The 20,877-nt window shown below is 42.3% G+C and overlaps 2 protein-coding genes across 3 annotated transcripts in view; both read right to left on the bottom strand.

The window, feature by feature from the left end:
• Positions 1-286: 286 nt before the first annotated feature.
• LOC308314744 (fibroblast growth factor receptor substrate 2-like) lies at positions 287-17,374 on the bottom strand. Its single transcript, XM_080762412.1, has 7 exons — positions 16,933-17,374; positions 15,999-16,088; positions 15,470-15,561; positions 11,319-11,505; positions 6,229-6,366; positions 4,277-4,440; positions 287-2,636 (listed from the first exon to the last, which is right to left on the bottom strand). The coding sequence occupies exons 3-7, from the start codon at positions 15,533-15,535 to the stop codon at positions 1,344-1,346; spliced, it is 1,848 nt and encodes a 615-aa protein (XP_080618538.1). The 5' UTR covers positions 15,536-15,561; positions 15,999-16,088; positions 16,933-17,374; the 3' UTR covers positions 287-1,343.
• Positions 17,375-19,214: 1,840 nt separating this feature from the next.
• The window catches only part of ptprbl (protein tyrosine phosphatase receptor type B, like), a 44,512-nt gene continuing 42,849 nt past the window's right edge, over positions 19,215-20,877 (bottom strand). For both annotated transcript variants that reach the window (XM_080761746.1, XM_080761747.1), the window contains exon 33: positions 19,215-20,828. In XM_080761746.1, the coding sequence (XP_080617872.1) occupies positions 20,806-20,828 (23 nt within the window). In that variant the 3' untranslated portion in view covers positions 19,215-20,805. The remainder of the gene's footprint in view (positions 20,829-20,877) is intronic.

The following is a 20,877-nucleotide window of genomic DNA, read 5'->3' as shown; positions in this document are numbered from 1 at the left end:
GCTCTTTAGATACCATACCTCTATAAAAATAGACTTCCGGGTAGCTTGGCTCCCATGAAAGTGTCCATGAAAGTGTCATGGTGCAGCCCAGTCATCTGACCACTCTTACTTCTCAAAGCTTCCTTGACTTAGCCCAGGTCCCATCACTAAACCCCCCCCCCCCCCCCACCCACGCCCCCAAGGCAGCCTGCTGCATGACACGATAAGAAGTAACTGGGCAATCTCACTAGATAATGAGATTTCTTTTTAAAAATAGAAGAAAAAAAAGACAGGCCTCTAATCGGGCTAAAGTACAAATAAAAACAGAACAGACATTTATTGTGCCAGAATCTACTGTACATAGTCAGAAACATAATGTAGTGTACCATGTCATCCTTAGATACTGAAATTACAGCAGCATGTAGTGAATCATATATAATAAAAAAAAAAGGCTAAATGGAATGCTTTGCTCAGTAATACTGATTTGTACCATATAAGGAGAGGGAATGGGTGAGGAGGAGGTCTTATTAACATAATAAACAAACCCAAAATGCACTGTAGAATGAGTGAAGGAAAAAGAGGTATGCAGATATTACCATAGGAATAAATTGGTATATGGCAAGTACCTAGGGTTTACATGTTTGTTTTTTTCTTTTGTCTTTCTTTTTTGGTCTACCTGAACTTTTCCTTTTTACAGGTAACCACACGCAAAAAAAAAAAAAGAAAAAAAGAGAAGTCTGTTAACTAACTTAAGACTTTTTTTTCCCTCCTCGCGGAGTCTCTCAATATTCAGCATCTTTTCAAAGTCTCTCCATTATAAGAATATAAAGATGGCATTCCGTTTGTGCCGATCGTGTGTATCGTATTTAGAGGCAAAGTGTTAAAGGACCACTTCACCACTTTTCAACGTATCTTCATATAATAGGTCCTCACTAATAATCATGATAAAATGTCACGATTCTTTTTCTACTCAGTCTGTGTCTCATAGGAGGGCTGTGGGCAGTTTAAAAACCGTCTTCCAGTGACATCATCATTAGGCAGATTATTTTTTAAACAAGATTCTTTTACAAAAATGTTTAGATTTTCATTATCGTGAGAACGATGGCTTCCATTTTCGCATAGCAACTTTTCAGGACTAGAAAGCCTGCAGTTTTTATTAGCTTGTATTCCCCATCGATGATGTCACTGGAAGATGGTTTCTGAACTGCCACAGACCTCCTATGAGACATAGACCGAGTAGAAAAATATTGTGCCATTTTTTCACGATTATTATGAGGACTTATTATATGAAGATAGGTTGAAAAGTGGTCCTTTAATTGGGGTGGGGGGGGATGGAGGGGGGGTTGGGGGGGGGGGGTCGTAGGTCAAACAGTGCTTTTGGTGGGCAGCTCCGTGCTGTTGTGCCGCGTCTTGCGCGACGTGCCGTCGTCCCGCGGCCGCGCCTTCTGCAGGTTAGACATGGCGGCCGTGCGCTCAATGTCAATGAGTGCGTAGAGCTCCGTGCGCCGCGTGGGCGTGCTGGGGTGCAGCGGGGAGGTGGGCGTGCGCGGCGTGTGGGGGTTGCTGCCGTCCGAGGCCGCGCCGCCGCCGCCCTTGTTGCTGCCGCCAACGCAGATCCCGCTGGCCCCGCCCCCGGCGTCCATCTCCACCTCGATGTAGTTGAGAGTCTTGGCCGGCTCCGCCGCGCCCATGGTGCCGAAGGGCAGCGGCCGGCGGAAGTCGAAGTTGAAGATGGTGGGTCCCTCCGCCGCGCGGCCCGTGCGGCGGGCCGTGTCGGGCCGGTGGGCGCTGAGCGGCGCCGCCGACACGTTCTCCGTGTTGACGTAGTTGTGGGAGGGCTCCAGCGAGGCGGACAGCGGGTGGCTGTAGGAGTGGTGGAGCAGGCTGTGGTGGTGGTGGTGGTGGTGATGGTGGTGGTGGTTGTAGCCGTTCACCGAGGGCGTCTTCAGGCCGCCACCGCGGCCACCGCCGTTCTCCTCCTCCTCCGCGGACTTGCGGGGCTCCCAGATGGGCGGCATCGCCGGGAGGTTCTCGTAGTCCAGCAGGGCCGTCCGCCGCTGGGCCGAGTTGTTGACGTTCTGGACCACGTCGGCGGCCGGCGTGAGGGGCGGCGGGCGGTGGCGCCGGGGAGCCGTGGCCGGGTTGGAGGAGGAGGAGGGGGGGGTGGGGGTGACGTAGGTGGGGGAGGTTCTGGAGGACGCGGCGGGGGCAGCGGAGCCGTTGGAGTGTGTGTGGTGGGCGGCCGGCGGCGGCACCGCGGCCGGCTCCGCCTCCACCGCTGCGGCACTTTGCTGAGCGTCCACGTGGCCGTTAGTCTCTGACCCGGGTTCCCCCCCGGCGCTCTCCTCCCCCTCCCCGGGGGGCTGGAGATGCTTCTCCTTCTCCTTGGCCATCAGCTGCCTCTGCACGGGGGTGGGGCCCAGCACGAAGCGCACCCCCTCAGGCTCCATCAGTACCTGGGGCTCCCCCGGTGGCGGGGGCGGGGGCTGCGAGGAGGGCAGGGCCCCCAGGGGCTCAGTGCGGACCCCCCGGGGGGGAGGAGGGGGCGTCGGGGGGCACTGGGACCGGGGGGAGCCGGGGCTCTCCAGAGGGGTGGTGGCCGTCAGCGGGCTGGGCTGATCCTCCAGCAGACCCGTGGTGTTGACGTAGGTGTGGATCTGCAGAGGTTATTGCAATATATGTACACGTCATTATTCTGTCATCGTTCTTTAATTTGACAAATCACATACACATTACTGCTGTCCATTTTACAAAGCATACCAGCATTTCTTTTAGGGGTTTGAATGTTTCTTTTCCTGCCTTCAAGGAAGCCAACATTAATGACTTAATTTTAATGTGTTTTTTGTTTTCATAGTTTGAAGGTACAAAAATAAAACTGTTCGAGAAGACTGTTATACAAACACAATTCTAACATCTAAGACATATCCATGACTTTGAAGAAATGTTGACGCAACATATATAATAAAAAAGAAGAACACACCCGTGTGAAGTGAGGGGCGCTCTTATCATACACAAAAAAATTCAGATTACAAGCTTATTGAGTACCCGTTGTCAATAAGCTTATTGAGTACCCGTTATCAATAAGCTTTGGGCTTAACAAGCCTGTTATTGAGCACAGCGGCCCATGACGTCATGTTTAAACAATCAAGATAAGATGCGATCAAGAAATAAATGTAATCATCCATGCTGGCACAAACATGTCTGTCGGGCTAAAAGTGTAAACCAGCCCTGTCCCGGTAAACAAAACTAACCTTTAAAGTGACGGTACAAACCAGTTAACATTTTCTTTAAAATTACTTTATTGGTAAAAAGGTCAATTGCCTTTCGTTTGTTAGAAAAGTACTGTATTTGAAGGCCCTAGTAAAAGATGGTTCTGGTTTTGTTCAGAATTTACGTTCTCCCGTCTTTCCACCAAATAGAATGCTTTCTGTCAGTCATTCTTAAACAATTTCATGTCAAGGACCCCAGAAATTATACGTAATTGGCCACCAACCCCCATTTGAAAATATGTTGTTCCAGGGACCCCCCCCCCCCCCCCCAGAAGCAAAGTGAGTTAAAAAATAGCAGATCTACAAGCTTGTGCCTATGATCTACAAGCTATGAGCTTGTAGATCTGCTATTTGTCTATAGCTAATGTACAACATAATGCTATAAACACCAAAAGGGGTTCCCAATAGTAGCTGCTTCTACGACTGTTGTTCCTACAGTCCGAAATATCACTTACTACTGCTGCTGCAACCAGTGTTTTCGTCGACTTAAACAAAAAAAATGTCGACTACCTTTTTCCAACGACGAAAACTATAAATGAAAACTAAGCTATGACAAAAACTAAGACTAAATATATATATAATATATATATAATTTCGTCAACAAATAAAAACTAGACTAAAATGTTAGGAAGGGACTAGTGGACAAGAGATCCAGTACAAGTCATTTTACACGTGGTTGCAAGCTGAAAATAGCCGATCAAGCTGTGAGCTTGTAGATCGGCCATTTTCACAAAGCGTTAAAACAGCCATCACGACGGCATCAAGGCCCGCCAAAATGTGAGTCGACTAAAACAAACTGTAGATTTAAGTCGACTAAAATCCTATGATATTTAATCAACTAAAACTAGACTAACACACTAAGACTATTCCAGGTGACTAAAATAAAATGTGACTGAAACTAAAAACGATAACTATTCAAGAGACTAAATGACTAAAAAACTAAAAATCTAAATGTGCTGCTGCCAGAAACAACAGCCCTGGCTGCTGCGACTGAACAAGTTAATCTGCGTGTCACTGTTAGGTCTTACCGCCTCGTCGGCCACCAGCAGAGGGTGTGTGGACTCCTCCCCCACCGAGGGGAGGCGGGTGCTGGCCACAGACGGGTGGCGGGTGGAGGGGTGGGACGGCGCCTCGCCCACCGACGGGATCCTGGTCACACCGTTTGGCACCGTGGGCACGGAGTAGCCCATAGCTACACACACACACACACACACACACACACACGCAGTGATGCAACAGTCATTAACCCGTTCTGACCTGAGATCAGATTCTAAAAAATGTCTGTTTGAAAATGACAGTTTTCTGAAAAAGCTATGTTTCTATGTCAGTCGTTCTTCGATTTAAAAAAACTATAGCAGACCTACAAGCTCGTAGCGCGCCACTCGGTGGTGCGCTATGAGCTTGTAGATCTGCTGTTTTTCAATAGCTAACACCAAAAAGGGGTTCCCGCCCAGAATGTGTTAATGGAATGTTCACTCTCCTTTCTGTGTGTGTGTGTGTGTGTGTGTGTGTGTGTGTGTGTGTGTGTGTGTGTGTGTGTTTTGCCCGCAGGCGGGTGTGCATGTGCTTTCATGTGTGCCTGCAGGAATGTATGTGATGAACTGTTGAAATATGTGGTATGTCTGAGTGTACCCAAGGTAGAAACTCAAATCTAGTTTCTCTTTTTTTTAGGCTAATAACTTTCTAAACTCACCGGCCCCCTTGTATTGCACAATTGCCTTTAAATAAAAAAAACAAAGATGACACGGAAAGTTATGGCGGCCAAAGAGCCATGTAGGAGAAGGCAAATTACCCTCCAGACAGACAGACTAATGTACTTGTAATACCACTCTGGTGTACATGCAGGTGTGTGACTGTAAAGATGAATACCTGCAGGTGTGCGTGTGTGTGTGTGTTAGGGCTTCAAGCAACTAGTCGACTAGTAAATCCACTAGTTGACCTTGTTCGTACTAGTTGACTAGTTTTTCTCCCCCCCGTTTTTGTAGGCCTCAAGATCAGCTAGAATTCTATATTATAGTCACCAATGTACAGTTTAAATGTACAAATATATATATATATATATTCTTTATAATTTACATAATAGGTAGTTAAACAAATAGTCGACTAGTAAACGAGGCAACTAGTAAAAATCACTAGAAGTGAAAGTGTGTGTGCGTCTGCGTGTGTGTGCGTTACGTAAGGGATAATATCTGGCTAGGTGGTTATTGTCAGGAGATAATTCACCGACAGGGAGTTTAGCCACAGAGGCGAAGGTGGTTAAACTCCCTGAAGGTGAATTATATCCCGACAATGACCACCTAGCCAGATATTATCCAGCTTATTACATGGCTACCTAACATAAATTAATCCAAAACACAACAAAAAAAAGGATTCTACTCGTTCGCGCTGGCTGCGTCTGGCCACCAGCTGGAGGGCTGGAGCACTGATTCTATTTGAAGTGAGTTGATCAAATATAATCTATTTTCGGGTCCTGCTTCGTCTATTTCTCGCTCCAATGTTTTCAAAAACATTTGAGAGCAATGTTTAGCTGTAAATGACATTGTGTGTGACTAGTGTGTGTGTTTACATGGCTGTCATGTTGGAAACAGCAGTAAATCAAGCGGGGTGAAAGCCATGCAGATGGTGCTTAGAGGGTTTGATTAGGCAGAGGTCTGTTAAGCCCAACACACACCGTCTGCGAATGCTGCGCGTCAAAACAGCCGCCTCCGTCATTTTCAATGAACATATCCCACACCGGCGGCGTCCGACGCGTGTTCATGCCTCGCCTGACGCTACGATACGCCACTGTTCTATTTTCCAGGCGTTTCCGCGTGGCAGCGCCTGTGCTGCGTCGCTGCGCACCCGCTTCACAGACTGTGTGTGTTGGGCTTTATAGAGCGGAGCGCTCATTATCAACACATAACTCACCACTGAATTCAGCCAATGACCAATCGGAATCAAGCATTCAACCAAGACCATGTAATAATGTACAGTAACACACCTGCAGGAGTGTGAGGTGTGTGCTGGTGGTTGGGGTCAATCACAGCCTCCTCCACAACGCTGATGCTGTTGCTGTGCATCACCTCCTGCAGCATGTTGAAGATCTCCTCGGCCCGAGCACACTTGAAGGCAAAGATCCCTACGCGAAAAAAACACACAGAGCGGGAATCGATAAGTGAGCATCAAAAGAGTACAGGGTCCCACACATCATCATCTTTGTCACCCTCTCAGTGCTCATTTTGTTGACAATTTTACATAAATATTCGAGATTTGTTCTTTCAGTGCCTTCATGTATATGTACCCTTCATTTAAATATAATTGAACTAGACTGTAATAACAATCTAGCCTTCTGCTCAAAAAAAATCTGATAACTGATACTCAAAAGATCTGGAGATAATACTGAATTAATGACGGTAATAACGGTCGCAATAATGAAAAGTACACTGCGATTATAGAAATTGTATAATTGTGGTGTAAGCAGAAAGGGGCATATATTTAAGAAATACAAATTATTATTTTAATTTTTTTTAGCTGAAACTAGGTGATCTCAAACAGTGAAATAGAGGTGAAGTTATCCGCTTATAAGCCTGACTTGTACTTTATAGTACAACAGTGTCACTCACACACGAGTCACGACAAACACGTTGTCACGCAGCAACAAACAGACAATCTACAAGCCTGCGATGCGACATGTTGTGAGCTTGTAGATCTGCTATAACCCATTAAGACCTGGAACGCATCTGTGTCACCTTAGCATTTAACAACATTAAGCACTATTTTATACTTTAGCTATTGAAAAATAGCAGATATGCAAGCTCATAGCGTGGCTATGAGCTTGTAGATCTCTCATTAAATGTGTGCGAAACTTCTTTCACAGCGCTTTTAACTCAAATATGGGGGGGGGGGGGGGGGGTCCCTGGGACAACATATTTTCAGATGGGGGTCAGCGGCCAAATTCATATAATATTTGTGGTCCTTGACATGGAAAGGTTTAAGCACTACCGATATAGAAATATAGGTTTTTCCAGGAACAATCTGGGCTCAGGTCTCAATAGGATTAAAAAAACGAGGTTTAAAGTGCTAAAGGAGACAATGAGTGCAGTGCTATCGAACACAGTCAGCTACCAGAGAGAACACACAGAACCAAGGGTATGGAAACACACCAAGGACAAACCAAACCACACTGGAGACCCATAATAATAATCACTGAAACTGCAAGGAAATAACACTTCACACCAGTGTTGTTTTCGTCGGCTGAAACTAAGACGAAAAATGGAAACTAAATGAAAACGTAAGTTTTCATTTAGTTAAGACTAAGTGTATTGACAATTTCGTCAACAGCTACAAACTGGACTAAAATGTCACTAGGGACTAGTGGACAAGAGATCCACTATAAGTCATTTTACACTTGGTTGCATGCTGAAAATAGCAGGTCTGTAAAATCAGCCATTACGACGGCATCAAGGCCCGCCAAAATACATTTTAGTCGACTAAATCAACTGTAGATTTAGTCGACTAAAATCTTATGACATTTAGTCGACTAAATCTAGTCGACACAACACTAAAACATTCCAGGTGACTAAAATGTGACTAAAACTAAATTAAAACTATTCAAGAGACTATAGGACTAAAACTTGCTACAAAAAAACAACACTGACTTCACACTGGGAGGGGGGAAAATAAACACACGACAACACTATAAAAAAACGGTAGAATTCCATCCCAGTCCAATGAGAACAGCACACAGACACAACCAGCATGTATGTACAGTCAGAGGGATCAATACTGGATGGCAGCTCCACAGTATTGGGTGGTCATGTTATGAGATGAGGGGGGAGGAAAGGATTGGAACACAGACAGCGTGCCTGAGACTTACCGCACACAAGAACCTACTGAACCCCTTTACAAACCCCAAGCTCTCTCTCTCTCTCTCTCTCTCTCCACCTCATCCTTGAGAAAGCATGGGGTCCAAAAACAATGGCAAAAAAGGTGTGTCATGGCAGTAGCAGAAAACATGTGATTTGTGATAGATTTGGCTAGCTCGACAATGCAAAAGAAATCACACCGTTGTTGGCTGGAAATAAAGTTATTTGAGCAGGTGGATGTCACTAGTAGTGATGCACCGAATATTTGGCCGCAGAAAGTATTCGGCAGAAAATGGCTAAAAATGCATTTTCGGCCTATTCAGTTTCGGCCCGAATAGGCTGAAAATATATCACCAAATAGTGTATGCAATGAATGCATTCAAAAGAGCTGAATAAATGTTTTATGGACCCATAATAGTGATTATTATTTAAGTTAAGTTTTGGCATAACCATTTATTTTGCCATAACTCAGGTAGCTTTAAGGTATGGCCATGACAGCAATGGTAGGAGAAAATATATAATATTAATCATATTCGGAATTGGGTTTTATTTGGCCAAGAATTTCCCTTTCGGTGCATCCCTAGATGTCGCAACTACACAGACATCGAATAGTATGTGACCAAATCAACAACACACCCACTGAGGAGTGTGTATATATATATATAGTAAATGAGACCCCAAAGCTTTTAACATTAGTACATTAATATGCACTATATCTCAGTGATGATGGCAAAAATGTTTTTACATTTATACACTGATAAATGAGTGAGTGGAGCTGAAACGCAGCAATGTTCAATGCAGTAAACTCATAACAATCAAACCACTCCCCCAAGTCTAGTACAAATTGTCATTGTGATGATTGTGAATACCTAGGAGGGCGACGCTGAACAAAATAGGGCTGCAACTATCAATGATTTTCTTAGTGATTATTCCAACGATTACTTTTCCAATTAATAGAGGGTATGCATAAAGTTAGTGGCAAAGTGAGTTTAACGTCATTTAATGCAATCAGGTAGGACTTTTCCGTTTGGATGTATATGGGCTGTCAAAGCCAGAAAGTAGTTTTTTTGCCACTCAGTAGGCATTCCTGCATAACTTCTGGGTATGATGATGTCACGTGCATTACCCTCTATTGAATAATCAATTATATTATTAATTATATATCAACAATCAGTTAACCACAGAATAAATTATATCAAGCATCCACTCTTAAATCCCTAGACTCTGTTTATCACTCATCGATTAGATTTATTACCGGTGATAGCTATGGTACTCACCATTGATTAGATTTATTACGGGTGATAGCTATGGTACTCACCATTGATTAGATTTATTACGGGTGATAGCTATGGTACTCACCATTGATTAGATTTATTACGGGTGATAGCTATGGTACTCACCATTGATTAGATTTATTACCGGTGATAGCTATGGTACTCACCATTGATTAGATTTATTACCGGTGATAGCTATGGTACTCACCATTGATTAGATTTATTACCGGTGATAGCTATGGTACTCACCATTGATTAGATTTATTAAAGGTGATAGCTATGGTACTCACCATTGATTAGATTTATTAAAGGTGATAGCTATGGTACTCACCATTGATTAGATTTATTACCGGTGATAGCTATGGTACTCACCATTGATTAGATTTATTAAAGGTGATAGCTATGGTACTCACCATTGATTAGATTTATTAAAGGTGATAGCTATGGTACTCACCATTGATTAGATTTATTACCGGTGATAGCTATGGTACTCACCATTGATTAGATTTATTACCGGTGATAGCTATGGTACTCACCATTGATTAGATTTATTACCGGTGATAGCTATGGTACTCACCATTGATTAGATTTATTACCGGTGATAGCTATGGTACTCACCATTGATTCGATTTATTACCGGTGATAGCTATGGTACTCACCATTGATTAGATTTATTACCGGTGATAGCTATGGTACTCACCATTGATTAGATTTATTACCGGTGATAGCTATGGTACTCACCATTGATTAGATTTATTAAAGGTGATAGCTATGGTACTCACCATTGATTAGATTTATTAAAGGTGATAGCTATGGTACTCACCATTGATTAGATTTATTACCGGTGATAGCTATGGTACTCACCATTGATTAGATTTATTAAAGGTGATAGCTATGGTACTCACCATTGATTAGATTTATTAAAGGTGATAGCTATGGTACTCACCATTGATTAGATTTATTACCGGTGATAGCTATGGTACTCACCATTGATTAGATTTATTACCGGTGATAGCTATGGTACTCACCATTGATTAGATTTATTACCGGTGATAGCTATGGTACTCACCATTGATTAGATTTATTACCGGTGATAGCTATGGTACTCACCATTGATTCGATTTATTACCGGTGATAGCTATGGTACTCACCATTGATTAGATTTATTACGGGTGATAGCTATGGTACTCACCATTGATTAGATTTATTACCGGTGATAGCTATGGTACTCACCATTGATTAGATTTATTAAAGGTGATAGCTATGGTACTCACCATTGATTAGATTTATTACGGGTGATAGCTGTGGTACTCACCAATGTATCTTATATAACAAGGTCGGATGGTCCTCCCTGACAGAGAGACGACAACTACATTGGCACCGGTTCTTGTATAAAGCCATGCCTGGAGATTATTCTAAATACATCTCATCTTTTCTGAAAAGGGACTCTGAGCCCTAACACACCAGATCAAGTCATTACGCCAATTTCAAGGTACCAAAAGTTAACTCTGAACCTTTAGCTTCTGTGGCCCTAATACATGTAATGACCAGCAAACTACATTAAAATTGACCACATTGGTACCCTCGAGTCGTTTTAAACCCTTGGTGAGCATACAGACCCCCACAATAAGTAACCGTTTTTAGATTGTTTAGCATTTTGTATACCTTTTGTTTTCCTTTTCCTGATCTTCTGATGTATTGTGATGTTTTTTATATGATATCGTATTACTCGACGACACGGAAAATGAGTTTAATAACTCAAGTGTCATTTAGAGCATAAATAAAACTTGAATGAATTATTTTATATACTTCAAACAATGGTTGTGAGCTTGTCTGATCGTCCGTTTTCACTTTTTCTTTTGACAATTAACCAAAAAGAAAAAACCCCCATTAAATGTTGCACCCCTACCACTGAAAAACACAGTGATTTCCCATGGTGAGACGTGACGTACCCTGTCCGGTCTGGCAGCGCCGGCCGCTCTCGAAGGAGAAGAGGTTGGAGTCGTAGCCATAGCGACGCAGGCACAGGTACGGCCACCTCACGTCGTCACGGCGATGCGTGTGGAGGACCAGCTCGTCCTCCGTCAGCTCCATCACGCCCGAGCCCAGCTCGTTCCCATCGTCATCCACGTTGATCACCTGATGGACACACAATTAACACCGCACTTTAAGACCCGAGACCAGATTCTACAAATGGAACGGAAGTTCCAGACCCACAGGAACGCACCCAGGGTGCCGGCCCGATTCCGGCGAGCCACCCCGCGTCCAAAACAGTTGAGGAATGACAGTTACCATGTGGGGGTCCCTCTACTGTACTGTACTGGCACACCCGAAATCACCATATATATGTGCTAGATTGCACACAGGTGGTGAAAAACAACCGTGCTGTTTTCGTGCTCAGACGCACCCAGCCAGCCACCCACACACATAGCTCCGTAAGGGAGTGGTTGCACCACAAAAAAGGAAAAAAAACATGTTTCTACTCTGTATGAATCACACATGACATGAACTTGAATCCTATTGTTCCGTTTTTAGGATGTAGCAAATATTATATAAAAATGCTCTGAAATGCAGAAAATCACTCTTTAATTTTGTGGCAGGCAGCCACAATTATAACAGACTGGTGGTACTTGGTAAAAAGAATAGACAGACAGAGATTAAAAAAGGGTGCATTTTGCATCCCAAAACACAGTTAGTATAGTTAAGGGAATAAGGGATGCAATAAAACGACGACCTCTGCATCCACAGGATGCACTACTGTACTGTTTATTTTCCTAGCTTTAGTTATAATAATTATTATTTCTTATTCTGTTTTCTACATGAATATAACCACATAATAACCATATACAATGGAATGGGAGTTCAATGCTGCAATTTGTTAAAAAATGGCAAAATATGATTCCTAACGTTGAAGTGGGACTCATCTAAAAGACCACCCCTGCATCCCGGGACTCATGAAAAATCTATTCACATCACTGAAAGGGGACAAAACGTGAAGAGGTCGGTCAAGTTTGCCTGTAGCTTGTTAAGGCTTATTCAGAATCCACTTTTAGGCGATAAAGACGTCGTGTTGTATTTTTCGGAGGTCAGGTTATCACCTAAACCTGGAGTATCTATGAATAGGCCTTTAGTTACTCAATTTAATCAGCCACTTTAACAGGCAACCATCATCAGGAGTGCAATTCAATTCAATGACAAATCTTGTGTGCTGTCAATAATGGTGAATTTGGGGAAGAACCAGCTACTGTAGATGATGGGGGGGGGGGGGGGGATATTGTTTCCTGCCCTGGGATTAGAGATCAAGTTAAATTTAACACGGAAACTTTGAGAGACATAGGAAAAGGTACAGTTGTATTACATTAACATTACTAAACCCATTTTAGTGTGGACAGGCATAGTGGTTAGAGTACACAGATTTTTAGACCCGAGATCAGATTTTTTTTTAGTCTTCTAAGGGCCGATTCATACTCCTCTGTTTCGGCGCTGTAGTGCCGAAATGATTTCGGCTCGTCAGAAGTTTCCAGTAGCACCGAAGAGCCGACTTTAGGACGGTACCCACCCCCCCCCGAACCTCAAATGACGTCACATTGTAGGCTCTACAGCGCCGAACCGACTTTTATTCGGCTCTAAAATAGGAGTATGAATCGGCCCTAAATCCTGACAGCTTTTTGAAAAAGGTATGTTTCTATGTCAGTGGTGCTCAACCTTTTTCACGTCAAGGACCCCCAGAATTATCTGGATTTGATTTTTCAAAAATAGCTAAAGTATAACATACTGCTTGAAACACCAAAAGGGGTTCCCGCCCAGAATGGGTTAAACATTACTGAATCACTCTAGTGTAAGACCAGGGATAGTAGTTAAAGAGTACACTAAACTATGCCTGAACTGTAACTTGAACAACACATTATGATAAAACATGTCATCCCTAGTCATGATTTCAACACCTCCCAGAATATATCTCTGCTGTCGGGAGGAAACCTCATAACTCCAAAATGTTCATTTTTCAGGAAATGAAAAATATATATTTTTCAGGAAATTAAGAAAACCTTATATTTTTAAAACAAAGCAATACAGCCTCATCAAAGTTGGTGTTGTGGCTTTATATATTGTCAATTACTTCCATGAGAGGGGGAGAGGTGGTGGAGTTAGTTGCTTTAGCAGACATTTTTAGTTGGAATGGAGTTAAGAGGTTTTGTCCAAAGCACTTTTTAATACTTTCCATTGGTTCAATATTTCCGAAACAACACAGATGTAAAGAATGGCACGGATTTATGCCAAAAGAAAATCTACAAAATCTAAAATTGTGTTATGAGGTTTCCTCCCAACAGCAACGATATCCTAAAACCAAAAATGCAGGCCCGTCTAAAAAAACACAATGTCGAGCAGATGGCCGTGAATTCACGCGTTACATTCTTGTCGCATGTGGGGGGTTTTAAGGGTTAATCTGCAGCCTCCAGGTCGAACCCCCACAAACATTTGGGCTCGCCGTCCACAATTATATCAAACATGTCATGATGTCATGACGAATCTGAAAGGTGATCTTGTAGTTTGAGGTTTGCGTAGGTTTGACAAGGTGTGTTCGAGGTGCCGCGGTTTAGAACAGATTCAGTTATGTCGAGTGCAACTCTATCCTGCCCATACATCTATACCAGTGGTTCCCTAAGTGGGGTCCGGGGACCCCCAGGGGTCCTTGAGGGGGTTCCAGTTAGTACAGGGGGTCCACAGCTAAATAATAGTTTGGAACCAAATGGACTCTTATGGATCTGTAACTCTGAGAGTGTACAAATGGACCTGATACTTTGATTTTACAATATAAATTGGGGGTCCCTGTGATAGAAATGCCATTATATATAGATTAATAAATACCGTAGCCTGATTCAGGTCAAACCTGGGGCCCTTGAAATGAAAATAGGTTAAAACCACGCTTACTTTCCAATGCCGGAATCGTTGTGCAAAGTATTTTTGTTGACAAAGTTGTAAATGTCAACAGTATGTATATCCATAACATAAGCAAGCAGCACACTAGCAGACAATACACTAGTTCAATCATTTTATTATTTTACCTGATCATCTTCTTCTTAATTAAATACACTATAGTTTAAGCTCGTCACATGAAACTACCGTACATGCATACATCTGTCGCGCGAATTATCAAAGGATTAGAAAGTAGCCGGCGTATCTGTATCAGATTGTGAAAATATAATAATTTAAAGACAGAACTAGTGTATTGTCTGCTAGCGTGCTGCTATACTGTTGACTTTTACAACTTTGTCATGAGTAATTCAACAAAATAAACGTATAACACACACGACTACATTGCATTAAACAGTGCTGAAGGGCGGGTCTTTGCGCAACTGCTCCGGGATTTAGATATAGATAGATAAAATCACTGCCAGAGCCATAAACATCTTCTCTTGTGGGGGTTCCTTGGCATATATTTTCTAATGGGGGTCCATGGTCTAATTAGTGTCAATTTGGGGGTCTTTGACACTTAGCGAGTGCACCCAAGCCCGATACTTCCCCAAGACACCTCCATCTCACTTTGATTTATTTTGAAATCTTTGTAGAAGGCGTGGCCTGTTTCTCTGGTTACTCCAACATATTTTATAAGATATTTTTTAGGATTAGCAGCCTAGGTGCCCGGACCGCTAGGCCGGCCCGGGCCACTCTTTAACATTTCATCCATTAACCAAAACTACAGGTCAGTTCGCCCTTTTTATTTTTTTCCCCTTTACAAAACCCTACATTTTAGAGATTAGAAAAGAACTATAAACAGTGGCCATGTTGCCACAATGGCTGGTAAAAAATAGAATTTTAGTCAGCCACATCCAAAATTAACTAACATTTTGGTTAGTTGGCTGTTGCCAATTCCCGCCCCACACTTTTTTCACAAATAACATTTTAAACACAAAAGAGGGAGTGGAGGGAGCAGGAGTTTGTTCTCACATCTAGTTAGGTATTGGGTAAGCGGTATAAGCTGGTTTGGTGGTTGAAAGTTGAAACAAGCAAACCACAGTCATTAGTGAATAATCCTGGGTGTGGGTTGACAAGACTCCCACTCACTATGACGATGATGTTGAGACAGGCAACGGCAGGCACTCACCTTGAATTTGCTTTGATGATTATCTGGGATCGACTCTTTCTCTGGACAGCTTAAACAGCTACCCATGGCTTCTTCAGAGCACCATCAGATGTCTGAAATGTCAACGTTTTTTTTTTAATCAAATTCAAATTGTAAAATCACACTGATGATCCCAAAGCATTCTGTGCGAGTTAAACAAGATAAAACATACAGAGTTTCAACCAATCTTCTATTAGAAAAAGTTATTTCTGAGTGGATATGAAGAGCTTGGTTGATTTTCACTGCATAACAATTATTAAATTTCTATTCAATTCAATTCGACATAACAGCTGTACAGCGATTTGACTGCCAAGTAGGTTCATGGCATAAAGCCATTAAATACTCTTTAACAACAGAAACTACTATACGAGCGTTGAGTACAAAATGGTTAAGAGTACATATTTTCCCCCAATGGTCTTGAATACAATTCAAGCTTTCCCCAAGATCCTCAGTTGTATGCCATTCATTTGACTCATAACAAATAAAAAGTATTTAATGTTGATCTGCTCACCTAAATCCTGCCACCAGTACCCCTGGTTCCATCCTCAGAGGCTGAGGGACACTCATGATTTTTGACCTTTCCCCAACATGAACAACAATTCTGTACGGGGGAGGGGAGACAAATCAGAGAGGTGGTAGCCTGTATAAATTATTAGCCAAAATGTACACCCAAGCAAGCAGCAGACTCCGGACAAATGTACATCAAGAATTACCCGTTTATTACTCAATACAGCAAGCAAAACATAATTTGTGTAAAACTACTACTGGGAGTGAGGTGGATTCAACTTTCAAGTGACCAGTCAGCAAAAGATGCGAACATATTTACGGAGAGAAAATACTTTGCGTTGACGGTCTGAAATGATGATAAAAGGGAGTCAAGGACCAAAGATGCTTTACGTTTGTCTGTCTGTATACACATAAAATGGTCTATAATAACTTGCAAACAATCAATCTATGCAATTTAATTTATCTTCAAAATATTAACAAAAGTGTTTCGCTGTTAGCCAGCTAGGGGTGTTTACCAGTCGTGTAGACAAGATAAATCAGATGAACAACAAAAAGTCAGACTCGACTGAGTCGCGCCGGCAAAATGTTATTCAACTTGGGGAAAACTCTGACACATGGAAAAATTAATTACTCTTTAAAGGACAACTTTGAAACTTGCAAGTAAGTAAGTAGTACCATTCACTGCAGTGAGTGGTACGATAGTGTAAATGGCAGCTAGTTAGCACACAGAGCTAATAATCTATAATCTCGCGTAACCACCAGACTGAAATGTATTGAAAAACGGAGGTCTGGTTGCGCGAGATTACAGCGGCTGGCTGGGGAATGGGGATACACCAACGCATTTAGCTTCTAGCTAAACGTCTGGTAGGCAGGCAGCCACCATACATACAGTAAAAAACAAATAAAAATAACTGTTCTTAGGTGAAAACAGTTCTTACCGTTGTGAGGTTGAACGAAAGCATCCAAACTTTCTCCCGATATAAAAAAAGACGGTTCAAAAACTCCAAAGGTTATTGTGACAAAACAGCTATCCCCAGTCAGTCAACCAACCAGCTAGCCACAGCCAGCTAGCGTTAGCCTGCTACTAGCTAGCTTAGCTAGACCAACATATCCTCCATCTTTCCTCTGCGTTCGCTCGAGCGCCAAAAAAAAAACAATCACAACTTATTTCAAAAGGTGCCTAACGCTCATACTGCGGGAAACAAGGCGACGAAAGACGGCGTAAATCCATCAACGATCCTCCGTGGTCCAATGTGTGGAGGAAAAAGTCGGCCGAAGTGCACTTTCCTGTCCGAAAAAAACAAGTTTTTTGACTCCGGTCGGGTCGTCTTTTTCTGGTCAGCTAGCTCGCTCGGCTAAATCACTACAACTTGGGCTAAACTTCCGAGAGTTCCAGGCAGCAGGAATCTCCCAATGTGGTGAATGTGATGCTCAGTGCGCATGCGCGACTGGTGTGGTTTTTTGGGGATATCATAGGGTAGCTTTTGCCCATAGTACATATCTTTTTGGTAGACATCTTTTCATCCCCAATATTGAACATTGTGATTGATTTGAATATAATTTGTGTGTGTGTGTGTGTGTGTGTGTGTGTGTGTGTGTGTGTGTGTGTGTGCGTGTGCGTGTGCGTGTGTGTACGCCTCGGACAAAGTCAATTCGGATCGTGACAACTCATGACAACAAAGAAAATGTTTTGGGCCCGAACAAATAATTATGCTGCATTTACATGGGATCAGGCAAGCGGTAGACGGAAAACCGGAAGTCATTTTAGTGGACGGGAGGGAGCAGGATGGTGAACGGAACAGGATGGCACGGCAGCCAGAACCGGTAACGGCAGACATACGGCATCAATGACGTTAAAATATTTGATCTTTTTACCGTAACGTGCCGGCGTCCAGCAGGCTTTGCCGTTTGCCGTCTACCGCTTGCCTGATTCCATATGAATGCAGCATTAAGAAAGAAGAAGAAAAGATTAGGGTACGACATTTTTGTTGTTGTTTGTTGTTGCAAAAAAAAACATGTTTATTGTCATGAGTTGTCACGATCCGAGTTGGCTTTGTCCGAGGCTTAAAAGGTCATTTCTGAAACGTCTATGGGAAAAAATGAATGGGAAATTCTCTTCCAGGCCGCTCGTCGTCATGAAAGGGGGCCGGACTGCGATGCCCTATTTGGGCATTTTCAAAATCTAGAAAATAGCTGATCTACAAGCTCACAACAAGCGACACGCTGTGAGTTTGTAGATCGAGTATTATTTTCGAGGGGCGCCAGCTCCTCCCATGCTCAGCCTTGTGTGTCTGTGTGTACCACGGGAATGATTTGATTGGCTGAGCACGGAATGTCATATGACGATGTATGATGATAAGAGCGCCCCTCACCTCTTGCAGGGGGTCGTTACACTAACCCCTCCTTTCTGAAGCGCACCCCCACGCTTCACTCTTCGAGTCCCTCGCGTCCCTCACGTCCCTCACGTAAGGGCACGCTCCAGCGGTCCTCGACCACTTCTGACACCAATGTAACGTTTCACACCCTGAGCTGGAGTCGAACCCCGGACTCCAACTCAGTAGACAAGCAACAAGCCGCGCCAAGAGAGTTAGCTCGCTTGGAGGAGCAAGTTACAGGGTCGTTACAATACATTATGAATTTGTATCAGTATGACATATGTTGCGACAAAATTCGCTGCAACTTGTTGTTACGTATACAGATTGGTTATCGTTTTTAAGTTTTGAATTGGGCTTAAAGTGGGTAACATACATTTCAATTTGTGTAGTTCAATATAGTATAAAATAAGTTTATTTTTAACTCTTGACATCGGATTACCTGAACCTGAACCTATTAAAGGGCCTAAGATTAATATCAATGCAGCCTGATTGTAATTATTAAAGGCAAAAGAAAGTTCCCTATGTTTTGGGACACCCAAGGCCTCTCCCATGGGAGGCATAATGAATGAGTAATAGAAAGTAAATGGTGTGTCAGTCTTCCAATCTCAAAACACATAATTACATGTTTTATCGAAACGACTGCAGATCATGTGTCACAATGTGTCATTTGTAGTGGGCTGATTTATGTTGCAACAGAACTTCAGCCTATAACAGTCCTATGGCATTGATTGGATTTTCGGGGGGTGGTTTAATGATTACCATCACACATTCTTTGACAGTGCGTGCTGTGGTCATGTCGGAGAAGGTTGGTATGCGTTGCTGATGGATTAATGCTCATAGACCTGTAACATTTCCACATCCAAGATGTTTAATTGCTCACACATTTTGACACGGGTAAGTTAGACACATTATAAAGTACTAAGTCCTTCACAACATAGGGCTTTTGGTTAAATTAAAATAAAAGAATCCCCTCATTTCGGTAAAACAAAAAAGCATCCATTGGCTATACAAACGTCTAAAAAATAAAATTCTCATTCAGTCAACAAACGCACTTGAGTCCATTAAGATGAATGACTCTCAAGTCAGTAAGAAAATGTATTTTAAAGTACTGTAGCCACACAAAACAAAATTCACCCTGGGACTTCCTGAAAAGCCTCCATAATATAAACTCTCCAGACTGACAGCTGCTAATGATATGTTTGGAACAATGTCTCGGTGCAGAGCTTGTGATTGCCGTGACATACAGTTTGGTCTGCAGTGTTCTCCTCTGATAGAGACCCAAGATAAACGCCAGGCAAAATGTATCGTTGCCAGGAAAAATATGCTGACCTCACTGTTAGTCATAATGAATCATCTCTCAACAGAGGCTAAAGATACAAAAAAAAAAATGTTGTTTACTGTACAGAAGTGAATTTGGTTGAAATAACCTCATAATTCCATACCGTGGTCTAAAGAAGTGTATAGTCTACTACACACGTCTGCATGTTTCTGCTTGCGACTCCTGTTGTATGTCCTGTCCATTTAACGTCGCCGGTGGTCCTGTGTTTACTCATTTAAGGTCGGGTTGTTGCAATGCATCAAATGTGTCTCATTTGTGCCAAAGCAAATTTATGGACTTTTTTATGAACCTCATACTTGGCAATATTAAGTGTTTCTGTTTCTGATGTAAGCCTAATTTACAGTATACTCTGTGCTAGTACAATGTGTCGCTTGTCGATAAGATCAGTTCTCGTCCCCGGCAAGTGACACATCATGCGATGGAGTAAAATGAGAAGAGGCTTTGAAGAAAGCAGGTTTGGTGTACACTAGGTGTACACTAGGGCATTAAGCAACTAGTCCACTAGTTTACTAGTCGACTAGTAAATCCACTAGTTGACCTTGTTGGTACTAGTTGACTAGTTGATAAGAAATTTTTTTTTTTCTTTTTGTACAAATATATATTTCCAAAATATATATATATTCTTTTTTTTTTTAAATAGGTAGTTAAACAGTTTACTAGTCGACTAGTCGACCAGTAAACTAGGCAACTAGTCAACTAGTAAAAATGACTAGAAGTGAATGCCCTAGTGTACACATATATATAGTAGGTTTTCGTCTGTGATTTGACACAGCAATAAGTAATGTGCAAACATCTTAACTTATAATACACAACAAAACTACAATATCCAAAAGTGGCCATTATAAAATATTCAAGCGGCATATATACAAACACACAAACATTAAATATATACAATTCTGGTGAAATTAACTGATATAATTTAATAGCCTAGTTATATACTTTCCAAAAACGTATAATATCTGGCAAAGAAAGGAGTAAAAAAAAAACTAAAATAGTATAAAAATAAAATTGCCATGTTTCCCTGTAGTGCTTAATACAAAAATTAGTACAAAGTAATTCCAGTATTTTTTTCTCTCCCTCAGTAGTCAATACAATCTTTAACGTCTGGTGTACACCATATCTGTGGGCCCCAAAAAAAAGGAGATTAATTATTACCGATACTCCGTTAT

This window comes from Protomyctophum bolini, assembly GCF_963924005.1.
Source record: "Protomyctophum bolini genome assembly, chromosome: 4".
NCBI lineage: Eukaryota > Metazoa > Chordata > Actinopteri > Myctophiformes > Myctophidae > Protomyctophum > Protomyctophum bolini.
This window is presented reverse-complemented; position numbering and strand designations above follow the sequence as displayed.